At 38.3% G+C, this 23,118-nt stretch overlaps 1 protein-coding gene across 2 annotated transcripts in view; it reads right to left on the bottom strand.

Moving 5' to 3' along the window:
* Positions 1–9,293: 9,293 nt before the first annotated feature.
* The window catches only part of ARHGAP18 (Rho GTPase activating protein 18), a 125,475-nt gene continuing 111,650 nt past the window's right edge, over positions 9,294–23,118 (bottom strand). Inside the window, exons 13-15 of one of the 2 annotated variants that reach the window (XM_082406169.1) lie at positions 16,133–16,257; positions 12,404–12,468; positions 9,294–10,818 (exon numbers count right to left, since the gene is read on the bottom strand). In XM_082406169.1, coding sequence (XP_082262295.1) covers positions 10,727–10,818; positions 12,404–12,468; positions 16,133–16,257 — 282 coding nt within the window. In that variant the 3' untranslated portion in view covers positions 9,294–10,726. The remainder of the gene's footprint in view (positions 10,819–12,403; positions 12,469–16,132; positions 16,258–23,118) is intronic. The other variant, XM_082406168.1, reaches the window with a different exon arrangement.

The following is a 23,118-nucleotide window of genomic DNA, read 5'->3' as shown; positions in this document are numbered from 1 at the left end:
GCAGGCGGATTCTTAACCACTGTGCCACCAGGGAAGCCCTCAAGGGTACTTTTGACAGAGCTGTTAATGTGGAACAAGCTTTAATATATCAGAGTTATCAGCCCCTTTAACAAGAGCTTCCAAACATGCTTACTTTAACATCATTTGATTTTAAACTTGGGAAAGAGTATTAAATTTAAAAATCATCAAAATTAAGTAAAAATAATCTCTCCCAAGGACTGGCAAAGTCCTTGGGGAATTTTCCACCTTTAGTACAGTTTTCTTCAAAAGTTATTCAATTACTTGAGCAATATTTTAGGTAACAAGGACCAAGAAGCTTTTGAATTAACTAAGTATAGAAATACAGATAATATCAGATATTAGAAAATTATGTGTGAAAACTATTTTATGATCTGCAAAATATTAAAGGAGAAAAAAAGAAACTTTGATAAAATGTCTTCCTTTTTCCCTTCCCCTCAACAATCCCAACTAAACTCATAGCTTCCAAGTCCTATTTACATCTTGGTCTACTCCAGTAGGCTTCTGTTCCCATCACTTCAAAACTACCTGCCCTCTAGAAGGTCAGCCTTGAACCTGTAAACTTCAGCTCCAATCTTCATCTCTAATCAATCTTCATCTGGTTTACTTCTCTCAATTATTTGACATAGTTGACCATTTCCTCCTTGTTAGACCTGTTGTCTTCCCTGATGCCAATGATCTTCCTCTTCTGACACTACTACTACGGTTTGAACTGCTCCTTCCAAAGCATCTCTTCCTTTACGATCCTTTAAGTGGAAGGATATATACCCCAAAGTTGTTCTTAGCCCTCTCTTGGCCCTATGCCCTCAGGATTGTACACCCCAATGGCTTGAACTATCATCTTGATGCACACATTTTCTAAATATACACCTTTTAAAGACATCTTACCTAAAAGACGTTTCATTTCCAACTGTTTAGGCTCTTCACACACCTCAACATATCCTCATTTTCTCTCCCTTCTACACCCATAATACACACCTCTCTCTTGTCCCAAACCCTTGAATCCCTTGATCCCAAACCAGTACTTACCTTCTTCTAGGACTCAGTGCAAAGCACCACCATTTCCTCCTAGGTGTCTTTTTTTTTTTTTTTTTTAATTGGAGTATAGTTGCTTTACAATGTTGTGTTAGTTTGTCTGTACAGCAAAGTTAATCAACTATATGTATACATATATCCCCTCCTTTTTGGATTTCCTTCCTGTTTAGGTCACCACAGAGCACTGAGTAGAGTTCCATGTGCTATACAGTAGGTTCTCATTAGTTATCTATTTTATACATAGTAGTGTATATGTCAATCCCAATCTCCCAATTCATCGCACCCTCCCCTTCCCACCTTAGTGTCCATACATTTGTTCTGTACATCTGTCTATTTCTCCTTTGCAAATAGGTTCATCGGTACCATTTTTCTAGATTCCACATACATGCGTTAACATACCATATTTGTTTCTCTTTCTGACTTACTTCACTCTGTATGACAGTCTCTAGATCCATCCACGTCTCAGCAAATGACCCAATTTCGTTCCTTTTTATGGCTGAGTAATATTCCAATGTATATATGTACCACATCTTCTTTATCCATTCGTCTGTCAATGTGCATTTAGGTTGCTTCCATGTCCTGGCTATTGTAAATAGTGCTGCAATGAACACTGGGGTGCATGTACCTTTTGGAATTATGGTTTTCTCTGGGTATATGCCCAGGAGTGGGATTGCTGGGTCATATGGTAGTTCTATTTTTAGTTTTTTAAGGAACCTCCATACTGTTCTCCATAGTGGTTGTATCAATTTACATTCCCACCAACAGTGTAAGAGGGTTCCCTTTTCTCTACACCCTCTCCAGCATTTACTGTTTGTAGATTTTTTGATGATGGCCATTCTGACTGGTGTGAGGTGATACGTCATTGTAGTTTTGACTTGCGTTTCTCTACTAATTAGTAATTTTATGTGCCTCTTGGCCATCTGTATGTCTTCTTTGGAGAAATGTCTATTTAGGTCTTCTGCCCATTTTTTGATTTGGTTTTTTTTTTTGATATTGAGCTGCATGAGCTGTTTGTATATTTTGGAGGTTAATCCCTTGTCAGCTGCTTCATTTGCAAATATTTTTTCCCATTCTGAGGGTTTTTTTCATCTTGTTTATGGTTTCCTTTGCTGTGTAAAAGCTTTTAAGTTTCATTAGGTCCCGCTTGTTTATTTTTGTTTTTATTTTCATTACCCTAGGAGCTGGGTCAAAAAAGATCTTGCTGTGATTTACATCAAAGAGTGTTCTGCCTATGTTTTCCTCTAAGAGTTTCATAGTGTCCGGCCTTATATTTAGGTCTTTAATCCATTTTGAGTTTATTTTTGTGTATGATGTATCCCATTTACCATTGCAACAAAAGAATAAAATACCTAGGAATAAACCTACCTAAGGAGGCAAAAGACCTGTACTCAGAAAACTTTAAGATACTGATGAAAGAAATCAAAGATGACACAAACAGATGGAGAGATATACCATGTTCCTGGATTGGAAGAATCAATATTGTGAAAATGACTATACTACCTAAAGCAATCTACAGGTTCAATGCAATCCCTATCAAATTACCAATGGCATTTTTCACAGAATTAGGACAAAAAAATTTTATAATTTGTATGGAAACACAAAAGACCCCGAATAGCCAAAGCAATATTGAGAAAGAAAAACGGAGCTGGAGGAATCAGGCTCCTTGGCTTCAGACTATACTACAAACTACAGTAATCAGGACAGTATGGTAATGGCACAAAAACAGAAATATAGATCAATGGAACAGGACAGAAAGCCCAGAGATAAAGCTATGCACCTATGGTCATCTAATCTATGACAAAGGAGGCAAGAATATACTATGGAGAAAAGACAGCCTCTTCAATAAGTGGTGCTGGGAAAACTGGACAGCTACACGTAAAATAATGATATTAGAACACTCCTAGGGTTCTTTAGGAGACCTATCTCCTCCCCATCCAATTGAATCATCCAGTTCTCTTGACCCCAACTCTGCAACATCAATATAACCCATTCTCACCCATTTTCATTACCATAGGCCTAATTCTGAATCTCATCCTTTCAGGCCTGGTCTAGTCCTTGGTATCCTAACTGGGCTTCCAGCTTAAATACCATGACCTCCATTAACAATTACCCAATTAACGGCTCCCTTTCTCTATGCTCCCCAGTATATTTTACCTATAAATAAAATATATAGTTAGTTGCATCCATTTCTGCCTCCCTCAGATCAGAGATTCATTTGCTGAGAATACCTTCCCTATCACCAGCTTGTATCAATGTTCCCCACAAATCTAAATGTAATCTCCTGTGAAAATGCATCATACCGTGTGATTGGTTTTCACATTACCACAATATAAACCACAGTGCAGCAAGAGCAAACACTAAAATGCTTGGAAAGCAAAGGAAAGGAGAAGAAAGAGGAACAAATAGATAGTTACATTTCTTTCTGAAACTTTAAAGTATTCCTTATCATAATAACATCTTCTAATGAACTCATAGTATGCTTTAACGCATTACCTAGTAATGTCTAATAATTTCTTAATGATGAAGAATGTGAATTCCTTCCCTCGCCTTAACATGAAGACAAGAATGAGGATGAATGATGCATGTCCCTAGAATGTGTTTCAAGATTCTTGGACAAAAGTGATGCACAATCTCTCAATAGTTAATTAATTCTTCTTGTTCTCAGTAGAATTCTCAGTAGAATTGCTGAATACAAACTGGGTGATACAGCAACCAAAGCTAAGATGCCCCAAGATTTCTCCCATTGAAATGAGCATTTTAAAGGAACAAGTAATGATTAAATCACTTCCTTTTTTTTTTTTTTTTTTTTAAATTTGTGACAAGGCAACTGTCAGATGAAAGAGAGAAAATTTTAACTGACTGTTCAGAATTGGGCCACTCTCTGTGAGTCTCCTTATGAACTTCCCTTCCTGGGAAATGCCTTGATCACTTTGGCCCTGGCTGGAGGGGGTAGTGACTTAAGGCAGAGATTACATGAAAGCCATAATTTTGTAAAGGTTATAGGAGATGCAACAGGAGACAGAACTGAGCTGCCTCGGTGCAACAAGGGGTGAACATTAAAAGAGAAGTAAAGATGGAAGAGAGTGGGGCTGCTTTCTCTGAAGCTTATCTGAACTCCTTTGGTTGAGAAATCAAGACTGGAAATCTCAAGATAAAAAGCTTGCTTGTGACAAAGCCAGTGCACATTGGCTTTAGTCGGAAAGATCATGGAAGAAGCTTTTCTTGCAGCCAATCTGCTTCTCTTATACAGTACGCAGCTACGTGCGAAAACAGCCCATGGAAACTTTCAAAGACAGCTTAAGGAGTTTAAGAAATGATTACATGGAGGGAGGGGGTTCTAGTGTTTCATATGAAACCCTTTCTAGCAGAGCCAAGTTACCCCATGCAATACTTTAGGCCAGAAGTGGAAAAAACAAAACAAAACAAACCAACTAGATGCCAAATCCAGATTCTAAGATGTGAGGCCAACTGGAATGGAATGAAAATTCTTATTGCTATATTTATTAAATATGAAATTTGAGAAATCACAGACCCAGAAAAGCCAAGAAAATGTAGCAGGACCTCTGTCTGCAGGAGCAGTGAACACCAACTGAAGATGCCCAGGACCATCCCAGGAGTGAAAAAAGGTATCAAGTATGGAAAATAAAACAGTTAAGGGTCTGTTTTCTTCCTGGGCATCTAGGTCTCAGATGCAGGGAGAGAACTCTGTCCCTTATGCCAGTTTATTTACCTTAAATGAAACAAATCATATTTAAAATGGAGCTGAACTCACTTCAAGTAGAGAAAAGATGTTCTGGAATTATTCCTGTGCCCTTTACAGTGCCCTATATACCCTGAGGAAGAGTTACTGCCAGGGATTTCCAAGTGGAAAACTTTTATGACATTGGAACCAATAACCCCAAATGAGACTGACAGCTGATCATATTGATCATAATACCACTAATAAAAATACAAGTTTATTGAATACTCACTATCAGGCAAAAATACACTACTGAGCCCTTTTATATGGATTGACTTATTCTAGTAAGCTTCTAAGAAGTAAACGTTCCTTTTATTCTCATTATACAAAGTAGAAAATGAGGCATAAGGAAGGAGCTTGTCTTACTTAGGTCACATTCGTTAACCCAGGTAGGCTGGCTCCAGTATCTATGTCACCTCTTCAAAGAGTATTTAACTGCCTAAATTCCCCCAAACCATTTAGCCCAGCATTCGAGGCCCTCTCTATACCACCTCTTACTTCGTCTGCTGGCTAGTATCTCATTTGCTTGTTTCTATGTAGCAGACTCCTTGTAAGAACTGCCCATCCTCACAGGCTTTGATTCTTCTGCTGCTGCTTTCTCTTACCCCCACTTTAATCAGTCTTTCATCCTTATCACTTTACCTAAACAGCACAGCAAGGTCAACAAAGACCTTCACATAGGTTAAGTCCAGGAGTCTCTTCCCAGCTTTCATTGCACCTGAGCCATAAGTAGCCTCTGACATCACCATCACCCCCTTTCCTCAATAGCTTTTCTTCACTTGGCTGCTGGCACATCACAATCTCTTGGTTATCTCAACGGTCTCTTCTCTTCAGTCTTTTTCCTGGTTCCTTCTCCTTTTTCTCACCTCTAATGTTGGGTAGCTCCAAGGCTCCGCTCCTGGTTATTTCTTCTACCATATGCACACTCATTCCCTTGGTGATCTCACGCAAGCTCATGGTTCAAGTCCATTTACAAGCCAGTAACTCCAGCCCAGACCTCTCTGCTGAGTTTCTGCGCAGATAACTGCCTACTTGACATTGCCGCTTGAATGTCCAATAGGCACCTCAAATTCAATACATCCACGATGAACTTCTGAATCCCTCTTCCCTCAGAACACCTGATTTACCCTCTTCTTCCCTATTTCTGTTGTTGGAAACTCCATCCTTCCAACTGCTCGTGTCAAAAATCTTGTGGTTATTCTCGATTGAAAATGCCTCCTCCTTCTCTCCTACTAGAAACCCGGCAGGTTCTACCTTCAAAAATATATGCAGAATCTGATCACTTCTCATCACTCCACAGCTACTGCCCTCACCAACAGTGCCCTGTTTCACTCTCAAAAATGTTTTGATTTGAATAAATTATGGTTGCCCTGATACAAGGCCCTCCATGGTCTCACGCCCACGCTCACCCCAGTGTTCCCTCTCTGACCTCATCCATGACTTTCACAGGCTCTCACTCCACTCCGGCCACGATGGCATCCTTGCTAACATTTGGTGAGCCAGGCACACTTCTGCCTTTGGGTTCTTGTTCTGGTTATTCCCTGTCTGGAATGCTTTCTTCCAGATATCCATGTGGCAAGTTCCTTACTTCCTTCAAGTCTTTGGCTCAGTTTTTAGATGTTCAGTGAGACCCCCTGTTTACTACTGGAATGAGCCTATCCCTCCATTATTTGTCCCATTCCCTGCTCATCTTTTTTCTGTCTCCACTGTATTTCCATCCTTTCAACATACCATATAATTTTATTTACAGTCATCCTTTCGTATCAGCAGGGGATTGGTTCCAGGACCCTGGCAGATACCAAAACCCATGGATGCTCAAGTCCCTTATATAAAATGGTGCAGTATTTGCATATAACCTGTGCACATCCTCCCATATACTTGGAACCATCTCCAGATTACTTAAAATGCCTACTACAATAAAAATGCTATGTAAATAGTTGCCAGAGTGTGCAAATGTATTTTGCTTTTTGGAACTTCTGGATTCTTTTTTTTTCCAAATACATATTTTTTTAATACTGAAAGATTTATTATAGATATTTTTGTTACACAGTTATGTTACATATTATGATACAAATACATTTGCAACATTAACATGTATGGGGACTGTTAAATCATTTACTATTTCTTTTGCAAAAAGATAATTTCTTGAGGCTTTCATACCTGTAATAACTGAATCTGTTCTCATTTGGATCAGCTGAATGAGTCTACACTTGCCCATTAACCTTGCTTGGAGTATTTTATGTATGGAATATCTGAGCCTTTACTACTAAACTGTTTTATTACTAAGCCAGGACACGCCCTCTGCCTTACTGAGTAATTTCCCTCTGCAGCTGCAGTCCTCAGATGCTGAATAAAAAAAGGGCAGATTTCTCGTAGTTGCCTCCCTGCCTTCTCCTGACTCAAACATCTAGAGGATTCATGAAAACATCCAAATATTTTTGATCCTTGAAACCTCTGGATATGGAGGGCTGACTGTACTTATTAATTCATTGTATTTAATTATTTGTCTCCCTCCACTGGAATGTAAGAGCAGAGCTCTTTTCCTCACTGATGTACCTCAAGGGTAGAGCCTGCCTGGCACATACATGTAGGTACCCAATAAATATTTGTTGAATGAAGAAACAGGCACATACACACTAAAGAGAGAGGTTATTATGTCCTCTTAGACATCTCTCTTTTTAATTTCCTGGTTCACTGTCTTCCTCTTATCATGATCCTTCTGCTTGAAATAGACATTGCCAAAACATGTAACTGTGTGGGACCTCCCTGGTGGTGCAGTGGTTAAGAATCTGCCTGCCAATGCAGGGGACACAGGTTTGAGCCCTGGTCCGGGAAGATCCCACATGCCGCAGAGCAACTAAGCCCGTGCACCACAACTAAGCCTGCGCTCTAGAGCCCACAAGCCACAACTACTGAGCCCACGCTCCACAACTATTGAAGCCCGTGTGCCTAGAGCCGGTGATCTGCAACAAGAGAAGCCACTGTAATGAGAAGCCCGTGCACCGCAACGAAGAGTAACCTCCGCTCGCTGCAACTAGAGAAAGCCTGTGCACAGCAACGAAGATCCAATGTAGCCAAAAATAAATAAATTATTAATTAATTTTAAAAAACATTTAATTGTGACTCAGAAAACCCTCCTCCCACCCTCCCTCTCCACTCAACAAGTTAAGGATAAAAGCAGACTAACAGACTGAACATAGAAACCTTGGAATTATCATTTACAATTTTCACAATCAGGGATCTGAGAGAGAGATCCAGGCTGTTCTTACCTAATTGTCTTGCAGATGCCTGGCACTGAGTCTTAACCGCATACTCTGAACTCAGGTTCACTTTCAAAACTTCCAAGTTTAGCTGCGAAGGAATTCCTGACCAACAGTGCCACCTACTGATCAAAAGGTGAGAAATCAGGACAGTAAGGAAGAAAGTACAAACCAGTCTAATCTGAAAAGTAGGAAAAGATAGTAATGAAAAATTCCATAAAGTCAGTAAAATAAACTGCTTTTCCCAAAGAGTGCTAGCAAGGAGTTTACACTGAATTCTATAGCAGCAGTAAGCAAATATTGTGCAATTGTAAAGACTCATAATAACCTCCTTCAGAAAAGAGGAAGCACTTCCAAAACATTAACAGGGCAACCAGTTTTCTATAAATACCAGCTCTCTGTGTTTCACCAGCAACTTAAGAATTAGGATATTTGAGAGGCAAAGCAAATATATTTGTTGTTTTTATTTTCCCTCACATACAAACGAATAAAAACTAATCTACCCAGAGATTTAAAATTCACTAGAAGAAAAGAAAATTACAGAAAAGGCATTTGGGAAAATGCAAGGGCATTTATATTTGAGACTATACACTTTAAAGTTTCTCCTCTTTTATAAGTGTAGACAGATGTTTTTCTCGGTTATTTAAATGCAGTACTTACTGTTCAATGTCAATGAACGCAGGTCATGAGTTCTAAGAAGGACTCAAATAAAATGGCATTTTCATGTTTATTTACCAAGATCTGCTACTTCTTCATTATCAAAAGCCTCTTGTGTCTCCCCACTCCCTGCCGTGAGTAGTAAATGTGGTGACAATTAGTTGACACATGCTTTAGGCAGTCATTTATCTAAATCATATTCACCCCTGTCTTTTATTTAAGTTGGGCACCCCTAAAATGCTTTAAGCACTTGATTCTGCTTTTATATTGTTAACTGTCTTCATTAAATGAAAATATTAATAAAACATTTTACCAACTGAGAAATTAATATATACTGTCAAAATCAGAAATAGAATACAGTGTGTTTTGAAAAATCCTAAAGAATAGAAATTTGCATAAGGAAAAAAAAAAGAAAGGAAAAGAAACAAGTTTAAATCTCCCACGTGTCTTCCCACTTTAAAAATTACACAGGAACAATAACTAGGAACAGTAAAAGAGTAGAAATGGCTTTTAACAAAAACAAAAATAGTCCATTATTATACTCATGAACGGATAGGGTTAAAAGTAATAATTCCAAGAGAAGATAATTTAGAAAAATGCATTTAATTATAAAAATCTTTTAAATAAAAAAGCAATGGCACAAATCACCACAAAGATATTTAAGTGATCATATCCACAGGCTGCTCTTGTAATTAAAATTTGCGACTGTTCTCATTAGCAGCATTTTTCCCTCCTAATTAGAGTGACATCAAGAGCTTCTGAGAATATGCAATTTTTCCTAAAGTCCTAATAAAAGTATCATAAACACAGTTGTGCAACATTTATTTACATCACCTTTTATTTACTACACTCTAAACTCAAAAAATATTGAACATTTCTCTCTCACTTCATTCCTCTTATTTACAGTACAGAGGCTCATCTCTTTTCACAATATGGTTTGTGCATTAAAATCCCTGGGAATAGTCCTTTCCACCGCATTTTAATAAATCTGCTCTGATTATTTAAAATAAGGACACAAACAAAAGCTTGTTCATATGACTGTGTCATACCCAGGAGAATAACTCTTACTGTTGACTTATTTATGAGTAAAAAAAAAAAAAAAAAAAATCCCTCTTTCAGCAGAATACATTCTCAACAATTACCGGATCATACAATCATGCATATTTGTACTGTTAATATGACAACAGGTAAAGCCAGCTATGACTTTTTAAGTTTCATTTAGAAGAGTACAGCATACGTGAAGTGATCTGGCTTTCACTCTCTTGTTATCCATAATCCAGTTATTCCACATGGATATTTTTTATTTATTCTGAGTATGTAAGTCTTAAATGGTGCAGTAATAATTGGCAGTTTCTGACAGTTCTATTTTCTTGATAGTGGATACAGTTCTGTGCACATATGTCAGATGAACTGAAAAAAAATGCAAATCACTTCATGTGATACAGCGGGAAGAAGTGGGATGCTATTGCTTGAACAAATGATTCAAAGAGATAAATATTAACATTCAATAGAGACAGGAATACTGTTGAATTCAGTCTGGTTTAAGAGGTACTGTCTTTACAAATTGCCATACCTGGTATTTGTTACCTTTTTGGTTGAAAAGTAAACCCATTTGGGGGAAGGCAGATGTCAAGAGGAGAGAAAGGTGAAAAAGCATATATTACTGTATGTATTATTTTAGGAGAAAAAAAGAGAGGGAAGAGAGTATATTTTCACATTAAAAAAAAATGATGTCACTTCTGGACACATTCCACAGAGTGTATGAAAATAGCCTCCAAGCTAAATAAGCCCCTTTCTTCTCACTCCAGAGATGTTTTCTAATAATAATATGAATAATAATAATTAACATAATCTGGCAGCAGCACAAATCTATAACTTTTTAAAGCTTGAGTGTGTCACTATTCAAGAGTCAGGTACATTTGAATAATAAAAGTGTCCCACTGTTTCTTTTAATTACACTCTTGACCCAGCAAATATGACTAAGGGAGTCCTTGCGGTTATTTGCAGCGTAAGACTTCTATGATGGCTTTGACTTTATAACCCATTCAGCGTTGGGGTTGAGTTGATATAAGTCCTTCATGTAAGTGTCGTCATCGAGGCAGCGTTCCCCTAGTAAAGAGATGTTGCATCAGTTTAATACAGTGGGGAGATGGGGATGCAATTTTAACTTTAAGCCTAGTGGTTTAACTCTGAAGTCTTACGCTTTGAAATAGTTCTCATTTTTTCCTGTCTCCCATAATATTTATAAGGCTTGGCCAAATATTGGAAAAGTCGACTGAGTAGTTCTTCTCTAAATGTGCAGGTTTCAAATTAATTTAGGAAGTTGAAAATTCTGTGATGGGCTTTTAAATGGTTCCTTAAAAGCTTATTCATCTTTATTAAGAATGGCAACAGTTTTGAATTGACCTAAGTAAGAAACCATGCTTAATTCCCAATATCTAATAGCAAAATGCAAAATCAAATATACTAATACTTAATCTTTTTTTTTTTCTAACACTTAATCTTGATTAATAGAGTTAACAATACAGAGTTCTAGGGGAGTTGTGGTTTATTTAAATTTTTAGGAGTCTTCACATTCTTGTATCCAACTTTCAATGTTTACTAAAATTTTTAAGTCCTAGAAAAATTTTCTAAAAACTTATCTTAAAATATTTTCAATTACTATTTTGAATTAAACACCATTTCATTTATTTGTTGACAATTTCACTCTTACCTTTTTAAAGGTCAAAATAAGAGAAAAAGCTTATTTTGAATTTTAATAAGAAGATGAGTACAACCCATTGATAATTCCACGTGGGAAAATAAAATATGAGACATGGTCAAAACTAATCCATTTATCTTATTTCTATTTCATAAGCTAACAATATGTTTATGTATGTATATGTATATTATTTAGTAGGCAATCAACAATGGCAAAAATAACTTCTGCTTTCACTAAATATATCTAGTACTGTACCATAATAAAAGTGTCATCTTGGTCTTAAATGAGCTCAATTACTTCCTTTATTAAGATGTGCCATCAGTGTATAAAAAAGAAAAAAGTTTTGAAAAACTGCATTAACCATTTTAGAAGTTATTCCTATTTTAGGGAAACTGCCTTTGGCTCAGGTTCCACATAGATGGGCATCTGTACAAAGAAGCTCTAAAGAGCCAGAACAAAAAGGTGAGACCACTAAAAAAAAATCCACAATATTCATCAACTATCTACAGTTTGCTATATTTTACTTCTAATTTCTTTTTCTCTCCCAAAGATATAAATAATAACCATTGGCAATGTCAAATCTGCATATGGAATGCAAGATTTAAAAAATGTGCTTACCGGGACTTCCCTGGTGGTGCAGTGGTTAAGAATCCACTTGCCAGTGCAGGGGACACAGGTTCAATCCCTGGTCCAGGAAGATCCCACGTGCCGCGGAGCAACTAAGCCCGTGCACCACAGCTACTGAAGCCCGTGCGCTTTAGGGCCTGCATGCGGCAACTACTGAGCCCGCATGCTGCAACTACCGAAGCCCAGGCACCTAGAGCGCATGCTCCACAACAAGAGAAGCCACTGCAATGAGAAGCCGGCGCACCGCAACGAAGAGTAGTCCCTGCTCGCCGCAACTAGAGAAAGCCCGCGCACAGCAACGAAGACCCAATGCAGCCAAAAATAAATAAAATAATAAATAAATAGCAACAACAAAAAAGCGCTTACCAATATTTCCTCCAATTTCATACAAAAAAACTTCCCCATTCTTGAGAGTCTGGGCAACCCCACTACTAGGGATAAAAACAAACTGATTAGTTGCATCATCAGACAGCTTGCAAGTAAATCACTTTAATGTCCTTGGGGAATTCTAGCTTGCATGGAAAATTCATAACTTAGACATACAGTAATTATCTACACGTTTGTATTTTCCCATCTGTTAAATGTGCTGAATAGGTAATAAAAATGTCACGCCTGTAAATTAAAATAAACAAATGGAATTGTACATCTGAAGGTGAAATAATAAATCAGTATCTAAATTTGTAAAGTTAAAAAGAAAAGTAACAACATTTTAGCTGCCAATAAAATTATTAATATGGTCATCTATTTTGCATAGGGGCCAAAAAGGTCCTCATAAAACTCTAAGAAGTAACGTTTCCACCTTAGTTTTCACACTGTATTTATTCAATAGGTGTTTATCACGGGTTTGCTGTGCTGACCGCTCTAATAGTCCGCAAGATGAATATAAAGACGAGGACGTGGTTCATAAACCTCCCTGTGCCGACCGTCCAAATACGGGAGGTACACACACTCAAAACAGAAGCAAATACTCATTATGAAGACTTTACAAGTAGGATGCATGTACAGGTTTATACTCCTCAAAGAATAAACTCTCCAGAACATTAGGTTCAAACAATAAAAATGGGTACAATTCAGTGGTTTACAAAAATCTCTATATCTGGGAAACCTGCTAAAAATCAGACCCAGGGCTCTAGAAACTCTGATTTAATATGTCTCCATGAAGCCCGAGAATGTGGTTTTTAAATGCTCTCTAGTGGGACTCTGATACACAGAAAGATTTGTGAACCACTGACAGAAGACCCTGAGGACACACTCCCTGGAACTGAGAAGAGAAAACCAGGTCTGACTTTTATCCAAACCGTTAGGAAAAAAAAGTACGTAGAGGCTTTCCTAACCAACCATTTAATGGCTCATCTGGTTATCCAGCTCCATCTACTCTGCTGTCCATGACACACTGACTGTTCAGGGCTATGGGCACCCTCATGCTTAAGAGCCGCCCTGCTAAGCTGTATCCTGACCAAGAGGCAATTCACTTCGTGTTCAAACTGGCATATGCTTATTCTTGAAAATAAATAATGTAATAATTATATTCTCATTTTTAATATAGTACATAACCATATATACTATGAGTATAAAAAGAGTCATTATTTCATGAAAACCAAGTGGAATGTTTTGGCAGACTAAAAAAAATTCTAGTCAGATATTGTTCTCAGATTGCTTCTTGAGTATCTATGTTCTTATTCCACTTTAAAGAAACCTGAACTGGATTTCCTGGTATACATGAGCTTTCACTTAATACTAATCAACAAATCCATAGAGAAAAGACAACAGTCGTTATCAAAGACTGGTGAACGCATGGGGCATTTATTTTATGTCATTCATGTGTTCTTGGCTTCAGTAGAGAAAGAAGGGGAAGAAAAGGATGGAGGGAAGTAGGGTTTCCCACTGTCCCTATACAAGCGGAATGCAAATGGGAGGAGGGGAAAGTGGTGAAAGAAGATACATATAAACACTTACAGAGAATTTCACTTATTAGATGGCCCAGACAGATAATGCTATGTGCTTCACGGTCATTTTCCCAGTTAATTATCACAAGGTTATAATGTAGGCCCACTTTTACAATGAGGAATCTGAGACTTATAGAGATTATAAAAACTAGCCTAAGATGATTCAGGAAAAGCTGGTATTTGGATCCAGATCATCTGCTTCCGGCATCCCCAAGCATAAGGGAAAGGGCTGAGGACTGGGGGGGAAAGGGCAAATGGACCAAGATGCTTATCAGACTTCCCTCTGGGTGGAGCAGGATGGCAAGAAGGGGGGAGGTAGAAGAAGGGATTCCACTTAAGGGGGTAGCAAAGCACCACAAGCAGAAAATCCAAATATGCAAATGGCAATTGTCACAAAACTGGTGCTTTCTTATAAGAATATGCCTACTATTATCCTACTCTACCCTAAATATTGAAGTCAGAGTGGAATATATCATACAACTTCAGAGTCACACCTTGTATCATCTATAAGTAGAGGAACACAAGTACAGATTAGATTGAGCACTTGGGTCCTGCAAGTAAACGCTGTGTAAATTAAACCATGTCTAGCCTGGAAGAGCTGCTTATATCTGAAGTCTGGCCAGATCTTCAAGTACACCCTTTGGGAGAGGGTGGGAAGTCATCCCCGGTGGGAAGAATGGCATCTACTTGGTCACCACAGGGAGTAGAGAGGAAGTGGACTGACTCCTTTGAAGTGGAGAGAACTTTTAGGGAGCAAAGACATCCAAGAAATTCTAACTGCTCCCAGAACTTGATCCCCCCAAATTCCAACTGGCCCAGGACTTTAATCCCCCCAAAATTCATCTAGTCCCAGACTCTGCACCAATAGCTCCCAGATTCATGATAGCCTCTAGGCACTCGAGCCAGTATGGAGAGGGCTTAAAGGACCTCCTTGGGGGACAGAAGCCACAGATTTAGAACTCAGCTCTACTCCACCACCTATGTAACAAATGACCTTGCAAAGTCTTGGTTTTCTTATCAGTATAACAAAAGTAAGATAATACTTCCTTCAGAGCATGGTTGAGAGGGAAGTTTATGCTGGCTTACTGAAAGCCCAGAATTAGCAATAAGACACTCTTTTATTTCATCACCATCTGTTAACTGCATGGGCCCATCTCTTCTCCCAATTTACAAACCCTGAGGGAAGACAGTTTAAAATATTTTTTATAACCCTTCCAACATCTAGCAGAGAGCCGTAGACAGAGCAGACACGTATTAAATACACGTAGTTCTGTATTAAAATTGGAGAAGTTCTGGCAGAAAAGTTGAATGTTAGACTGAGGAGATGAAATTCTATGGGAGACAGAGTATACAGAAGCTAAGAGGCCAACGTCCCTGATGTCCCTGTCTTTAAAAGAAAAAAAAACATTAGATTTGTTTCTTTCAATGAGTGGAAATGAGGGGGGGAAGCATTAAAATATAATTTTAGCTAAAAATAAGAATTTGAACACTGAAATGCCTATACCCTGTTCGAACCCCTAAAATTCAAGAAAAGATATCGCAGAATGTCTCTGAAAGTGTACACGGGAGGGATGCCAATGGCCTTCAAAGGACTCCTCCTGCCCCACCAGCTGCACACAGAGGGGCAGGCTTGGTCGTTCCTACTGAGGATAGTGTGCTTTGTCCTGGTGGCTTCAGAGCTCCAGGGACCGGTTGTCCCCTCTCGATTCTTCATACCTTCTGTTTTAAAATTTAAGCATTTCTTTGTATTCATTATATTTCCTAGAAGAAGTTGTACCTTTTGTTTTTTTTAATCCCACTGTATCCTAATTAGTGATTTTCCTAACAGCCTACACACACTAATTAACCTCCAATCACCATATTCTGGAGAGAATATTGAGTGGCGTCATGTACCAAGCCCACAGCAGGCACAGTGAAGGAGTGCGCAGACCTCCTGCTTGAAATAGGCTCCGCTTGAACACAAACTACACCCGATGAACTCAACTCATTCCAACAGTCTAATTGTTAAGTCTGCTTTTGTTTTCTGCCGGGAAGACAACATTTTTAAGCCCTCACACCAGCCATAGTTTAAAAAAAAAAAAAAGAGGGGAGGGAAAGAGAGAGCAAGTGAATTATACCATGGAATAATTAAAACAAAACAGGCCTCTACCTTTCTTGGCTGAGAAACCTGGCAAGTACATCACTGGCTCTGAGTTCTTCAGTTAGCTGTATTGCCATGGAAACTTTCGAAAGATGGGGAGCCTGCACTCGAATCACTCCCTGAGGAACGTCAGCCTGCAAAGCAATAATGACACTGGAACAAAGCTGGCAGCAGCTGGAACATGTAACTCTGTACAATGCATTATACGGTAAGTGTGCTTAACTACTACGCATTTTACTTCACTACATAAAAACCTTAACTACTATATAATGTAATTTGCTAAATTACATCAAACCTCAAATATCCTCTTAATGGTGATAGGGGAACTTCATAATGCCTGTGCAGTAATGCTTAATTATTTTTAAAGATGTAAAGAATGACAGCAATAACCATTACTGCCATATTAAGTGCTGATTTCTGAGTGTTATCTACTAGAGGGTGCTTCTTCATGTAGCAATTTATGAAATTGAATCAGAAAGAAGTTACTTTGCATGCTATTGCAATGTATGCGTTTTAAAAAATATTTCTGCACATTCACAAAATTTCACAAAAATTTTTGTCCCTGAGAGTATTAAAATAAATGAAACACACTTTTCTAATACACTTTTATTATGTCTGCTCCTCACTTGGCTGATGAGCACACACTGTGACCGCATGCTTTGAACGTGACATGACCCATTCTAAATCCTTTGCCCACAGACGTTAAGAACATTTTATGTATTTGGAAGGTTATCAGAGAAAGATTTTGAGGATTGTAGTATCAAAATATCAACTATGGCATTCAAAATATTAGGCTTAATTAAGTCCTAACGGTTCTGCTAAAATAAATACTAATTTATTATTTATAACCATATGTTCTTGAACAGATCTTAGACCAAACAGCATGCACAAATTATGTTTAAACGTAATGCTTTAAACACTACAAACACCCTGTTTAATTCAACCAAAATTTACTAAGCATCTACTGAGTACCAGGCATTGTGCTAAGTCTACTTACCTAATAAATAAATAAGACACAAGTCCTTTGCTGCACAATATTATTTTTGTGCTCATATTATCATTTTTAAATGTATATGGTCTTGAATTTTTTTTTTTTTAAACAAAGTATAAATATACCACAGATGGAATTAACGTGATTCTTTTCAACGTTTAACAAAAATAAGATGATTTTTAGATCGGGCTGCATAAAAACGCAGGTGCCCCCAAAAGATATAAGACTGCTTCTCAGTAACATCTGAGATGTAGTGCGGGAAGAACAAAGAAAAGCGATACTGCATAGGACTATCAAGGGAGAAGAGGACTGCATACGACAATGGCTTCGTTCCCTGAAGGCTACAAACACATGCTCAACCTGTAGACACAGCCTGCGCCCTCACCTGACCACTCGGCGAAGCCCCAAAGGGTGCACTCACTCCAAGCCAGACAAAGACAAAGCACGTGGTGCTGCCCGCTCACCATCCTGCTAGACTAGAGGAGGGACTGCATTCCTAGCAGCCTTGTATGACTCTTCTCCCTGGGGATACTGAGCTCAATCCAATCCCTAAAGGACGTCCTGATCCCAACCTGTGCCCAGACCCCTCAACTCCTGCTCCATCTCTCCAATCCAGCCTGGACCCTTGGCTTGGTTTGTTGACTTCCAATTTCTGGGGCTTGTAGTTTGGCCTGATACCTTATCTAGTCTCTGACCTCCACCTCGCCTCTAGTTTACAGGTCTAATTTGCCTTTTTCCTTGATTCCAAGACAGATTTTATTTTCATTTGTAACATTTTGAAAAATGAGCTGCTTCTTACAATGGATGGGGCATTTCACGTGGTAGTGTTGTTACCTTTTTCCAAAGCAGTTATTCAATCAATGAAGTATCTTATAACTCAGGGATTACGCTACATGCACTTCTCCCTTGGGGTTCATCTCTAGCTTATATCCTGCTGTGGCCATTCTGCCTGCTGTCCTGGCCTCAACTGTTTCCTCATAGGAGGTGAAAAACAATAAGCTGGGCCTGACAACTCGAATGTTGGAGCGAAAACTGTAATAGCAACAGTTGAAGCACTGAGTCTGTGTTCACAAAATCCAATCCACCTTGTCTACTCAGGGAAACAAGTATCGGTATTTTGGATTCTGTTAGTCTATTGTTATTATTATACTATAGGAGGGTCCTAAACAGCAGGTTGGGGTTTGCAGATCGACATCTACTTTATGCTGATTTAAAAGTTAGGAAATTCTGCTCAAGTCATAGTGCCAAATATCCTTACATAGAGGCTTTCTTTGGTGAAAGTAATAGCAGCAAAAACTGTTTCCATAATTACATCTTATACAACCCTAGAATATCAAAAAAGGCAGGCAAACGTATGCTGACATTTAAAGTGAAGTAAGTTGATATGATTAAGTTTTTATATATAGAAGGTCTACAATAAATGAGTTATACAAGCAAAATGATCCAGAAAAATAATGTTGCCATAAAGAGTTCAGGAATATAGCAACCTTCCTCTGCTCCCTGCCTCCCCCACTATTCCTTGTGGCATATTCCATTCTTTGGATAAAAAAGGACAGTCAAAATTCACTACAAACACCATGCTTTCCTATCTTTACGTATGTTCTCCTCCCCTTCTGAAATATCCCTTGCTACCTATCCATTTTTCAAGGCCCAGCTCACACACCTCAAACCGCATGAAACACTCCGTGGAGGGTTTCTGACTCCACAGAATCAAGAGGAATTTCCTCTTTCCACTGAATCTCTTTTATGATGGAGATCCTAATATATGACACCTGTATTCTAGTTACATGCCACATATCTGAGTCACATCTGTAGCCATCTATCAATGTTTACTGATTACGTGAGTCACTCAAAAATATTTCTCACTGGGGACTTCCCTGGCGGTCCAGTGGTTAAGACTCCGCACTCCCAATGCAGGGGGCACGGGTTCAATCCCAGGTTGGGGAACTAGATACCACATGCTGCACGGCGCAGCAAAAAAAACCAAAAACAACAACAACAACAACAAAAAATATATATATATATATAAAATTTCTCTCTAAAAATAGTATGCTAATAAAAGTAAAATTTCTCCAGAATAAAATAAACTATACCAATGAGTATTTTCCTTAATAGCAGAAAATAGTCTTAGGAATACTGTCTGAAAGAAACAAGTTAAGTTGCTTCTATCTACCACATGGTACTACTACTCCCCTTGCTACTGGGAAAAGACAGGGAGGGAAAGAGAATAGAAGAAAGGAATTAAAGATGCTACAAGGGATAATTCAGTCATTTGGTCCTGCAGAGAGTAACCAACATTAGCATGCACCTGCTTGGGGATGCAGCCACTTTTCCCCCAAGGCATCTCATGAACAACTAAAGACCCCTAACAATATGACCATGGCCTATACTTTGTAAATGAGGTCAGGGATCATACTTTGGAGAGTATGGCCATGCTTTCTTGTAAAACACAACATTGAAATCAGGGTGGTGTCAGGGGATGTACCCGATAGCACCACATCGGACACAGGAATCCGGAGTCTCTCTGATTGTTAGTTTAGAAGGAAGAGGCCCAGGTACCAGCTTCTGAGGGCACTTGAGAGTTCTCATGCGTATGTGAAAAGTCAGGTAATTGTTGTATTTTGGCTTTTGCCAGCATATGGGGAGTGGCGTGTGTACAGGTTTTTTATGGCTATGAAATTAAACATTTCCCACACCCTTCCCCTCAGTGCATGTGTATGTGTTTGTGTGTGTGTGTGTGAGATAGTAACAATTCTCAGAGTGTTTATTTCTGTGGTAATACATCCCATCTAAATTCTCACAACAATAAAAAGATTAACAGCCTGACTCAACTTGAATCTACCCTGCCCTTTGCTGTTGGAGGAGAAATTAGTTTAACTGGTAATGTGTAATGGTTAAAGATGAAGTGTTTAAAAGTTGTTTCTGGGGGCTTCCCAGGTGGCGCAGTGGTTGAGAATCTGCCTGCCAATGCAGGGGACACGGGTTCGAGCCCTGGTCTGGGAAGATCCCACATGCCGCGGAGCAACTAGGCCCGTGAGCCACAACTACTGAGCCTGCGCGTCTGTAGCCTGTGCTCCGCAAGAGAGGCCGCGATAGTGAGAGGCCCACGCACTGCGATGAAGAGTGGCCCCCACTTGCCGCAACTAGAGAAAGCCCTTGCACAGAAACGAAGACCCAACACAGCCATAAATAAATAAATAAATAAATAAATAAAAATTTAAAGTTGTTTCTGGAAAGTCTTCCCTGGATTTCTTGACAAGGGTGGCCAAATGATATTTACTAAAGATGATAAACAATAAATGATGTCAAAGCTCTCATTTAAATAGTGTATGACAACTACTATTAAGCCCCAGGATCATGGTGTATCAAATACTAAAGCTATTAGTATGCTAATTACACTGAGCTGCCAAGCTTTGAATAGACACAACATGCCTGATCATTAAGCCAAACCGTCTGTTCTTAGCTTGAGCCATAAAAATAACTAAGTCTGTGAGTAGTATAGTCTTTGTAACCTTCCTATTTCACTTTTTTTTTTTTTGCCTTAACAGCTGTGACTCTGTCCCTTACTTTTAAATTTCTTTGGTGTGCTTGTGAGCTGAAGTTTTATGATGTACAGCAGGACTGGAGAAGAGCAGTATTTGACTAGCATGCCATTAAAAATTAGTCACAAAGGATCTTACAACTTACAAAATGTTAGTTAATTTCTTATGCATGCAAAGACTGTTAAAATAGAGAAAATGATCTCATACGGCCCTCACATGTTTTACACATTGAACTAAAGTATATTTTTAAAAACAGGATTTTAGTTCTTACTATCTGGTAAAATAAACAATGATTTTAGTATTTTCTCAAAAGGTGTAGATAAATACTGTGTTGCTCATATTTTTACACTCTAGAGATCATAAATTTAACGTCAGACCCTTAGGAGAAATGTTAATTTCTTCTTTTAAATTAAAAGCTAATTTAAATGTAAAGCTGACATTTTTAATACTACAAAAAAACCTTTTATCTTCAAAAGGGCAAATTGGACATATAACTTTCTCAAATAAAGGCCAGATATAACACACATTTTAGAAAATTTAACAAGGACATTTTAGCAGGGTATCTTAAACTAAAATGGCATATTCATCACTTGGAGGTGGAGATACAGAAGTCGTTCTCTGTTGTCTTGAACTGTCTGTTCTGATTATAACTGGGCTTTTGTTATCCAAATGCTTAAACTTTTATCCAACTTCCAGATTCAGAGAATTTTAAAGAAGGGCCTGAAGTAACTTCTATAATTAATAATCACTTAATTGACAATGAAATAAGTTCTGATATTTTCCTCTTTTAATATGGTATTTTTTAAGTACTATAAAAAAAATCAGAGAATGTCTGAAAAAGAAACAAGATTTTGTGCTTGATATTGTAATTTGATTTTCCACATGGGTCTCCAAGTAGATCCAGACACTGTTTCCAGACCTAAAGCAGATGCTTGAAACTGTACCTGCGACAATGCTCTGGGTCAGAGCTGTTAAGTGAAACCAGAGATGGAATTCTAAACAGAGCTGTGACTAGACACACAACCTCAGCCACAAACGACCCAGAGTCTACACTGCACTGCTGCCAATTCCAGGATTCTTCTGGAGAATGGCAGAAGATGAGAGAAACAGATTTCTTTTCCATGTCCAAAACCGTAAAAATGTTACCAGATCATTTTGGAACTTTTAGCGAGTCGTGTAAGCTCTCTAAAGCTCAAGCTCTCAACTGTTAATTAAGGGTGTGACCAGCAGATCATCCTGAGTTAACACTGAAGCCCATCTTAGGAAGAGAGAACTTTTGTTCCCTCTACAATGAGGGCAGATGTGGTGAGCAGCTTGGCTTATTTCACAGAATCTCACAGAGCCCCACTTTGTGCTCACGCTCTCTCATAAATGTACAGCTTCCTTTTACTTTCAGAGGTAAGCTTAAATGACAGAAGAAAAATCACACAGATCTAAGTCCACAGTGGACTTGAAACCTGCATGATTCAGCAATTCATAACCAGATGCTCATCAAAGCTGCCCTAGATCCTTTTTAGACAGAGATGCAGTCTGAGGTAATTACGGGTGAAATGATGAAAGGTCTGTGATTTCCTTAAAAATACTAAAAGGAAAAAAGGTGTGGAAGACAAGATGGAACAGGATTAAAAAAATATGTGTGATTGTTGGTGATGGGTTTATGGAGGTTCATATACTATTCTATCTTTGTGTATGTTAGAAAAATTCCATAATAAAATTAAATATGTGTGCACACAAACACATATACAGCAAATGGGGGAAAAATTACCCTGACAGTTTTTATACAATACACATGTGCAGGTACTGCTCTGGGAGATCCTGATTCAGTGGGTCTGGGAAGCAGCCCAGGCATGGTTTTTTGCTTTTTGTTTTTTAAAATAATACCACAGAAGCCCCTATTGTATACTTCTGGTTAAACACCATTAATCTGGTCTTACTCTCATTTTATAGAAGAAACTGAGACCCAGAGAGAGAAAATGATTTGCCATTAATGTCTCGTTAATGGCAAAGCTAGGGCTATATCAAGCCAAATGACTCCTGGTGTTTGATGTCGTGTGTGTGTGTGTGTGTGTGTGTGTGTGTGATATCATTCCCAACTACAAGTTGAAGGCTATCAGAAAATGGTTATTTTCAAATAGTCTACAATTATGTTATTTTTCACCAAGTGTTTCCTCTTGCTGTAATTAATAGATAAGTCTCATTAGTACTTAAGAAATTCACATTTGTACCAAACAATTAATATGCTGCAGTCATTATAAACATTGGTCTTGTTAAGTAGATTGAGTGTGTCCCTTACAACCTGATTCAAACTATTAATTTACCTAGTCAAGCATGTCTTAATAACATGAATGCCCAATTATATATAGTTAGCATTAATAGCATACAGAGTGCTTTAAAAAAATATTACCTTGATGAATTCTCATGATCTATAATCTCTTGTCTTTCACATTTCAATCCCTAGAAAC

Source organism: Balaenoptera borealis (assembly GCF_965194805.1).
Source record: "Balaenoptera borealis genome assembly, chromosome: 9".
NCBI lineage: Eukaryota > Metazoa > Chordata > Mammalia > Artiodactyla > Balaenopteridae > Balaenoptera > Balaenoptera borealis.
Note: the sequence above shows the minus strand (reverse complement) of the source record. Positions and strands in the feature narration are given on the sequence as shown.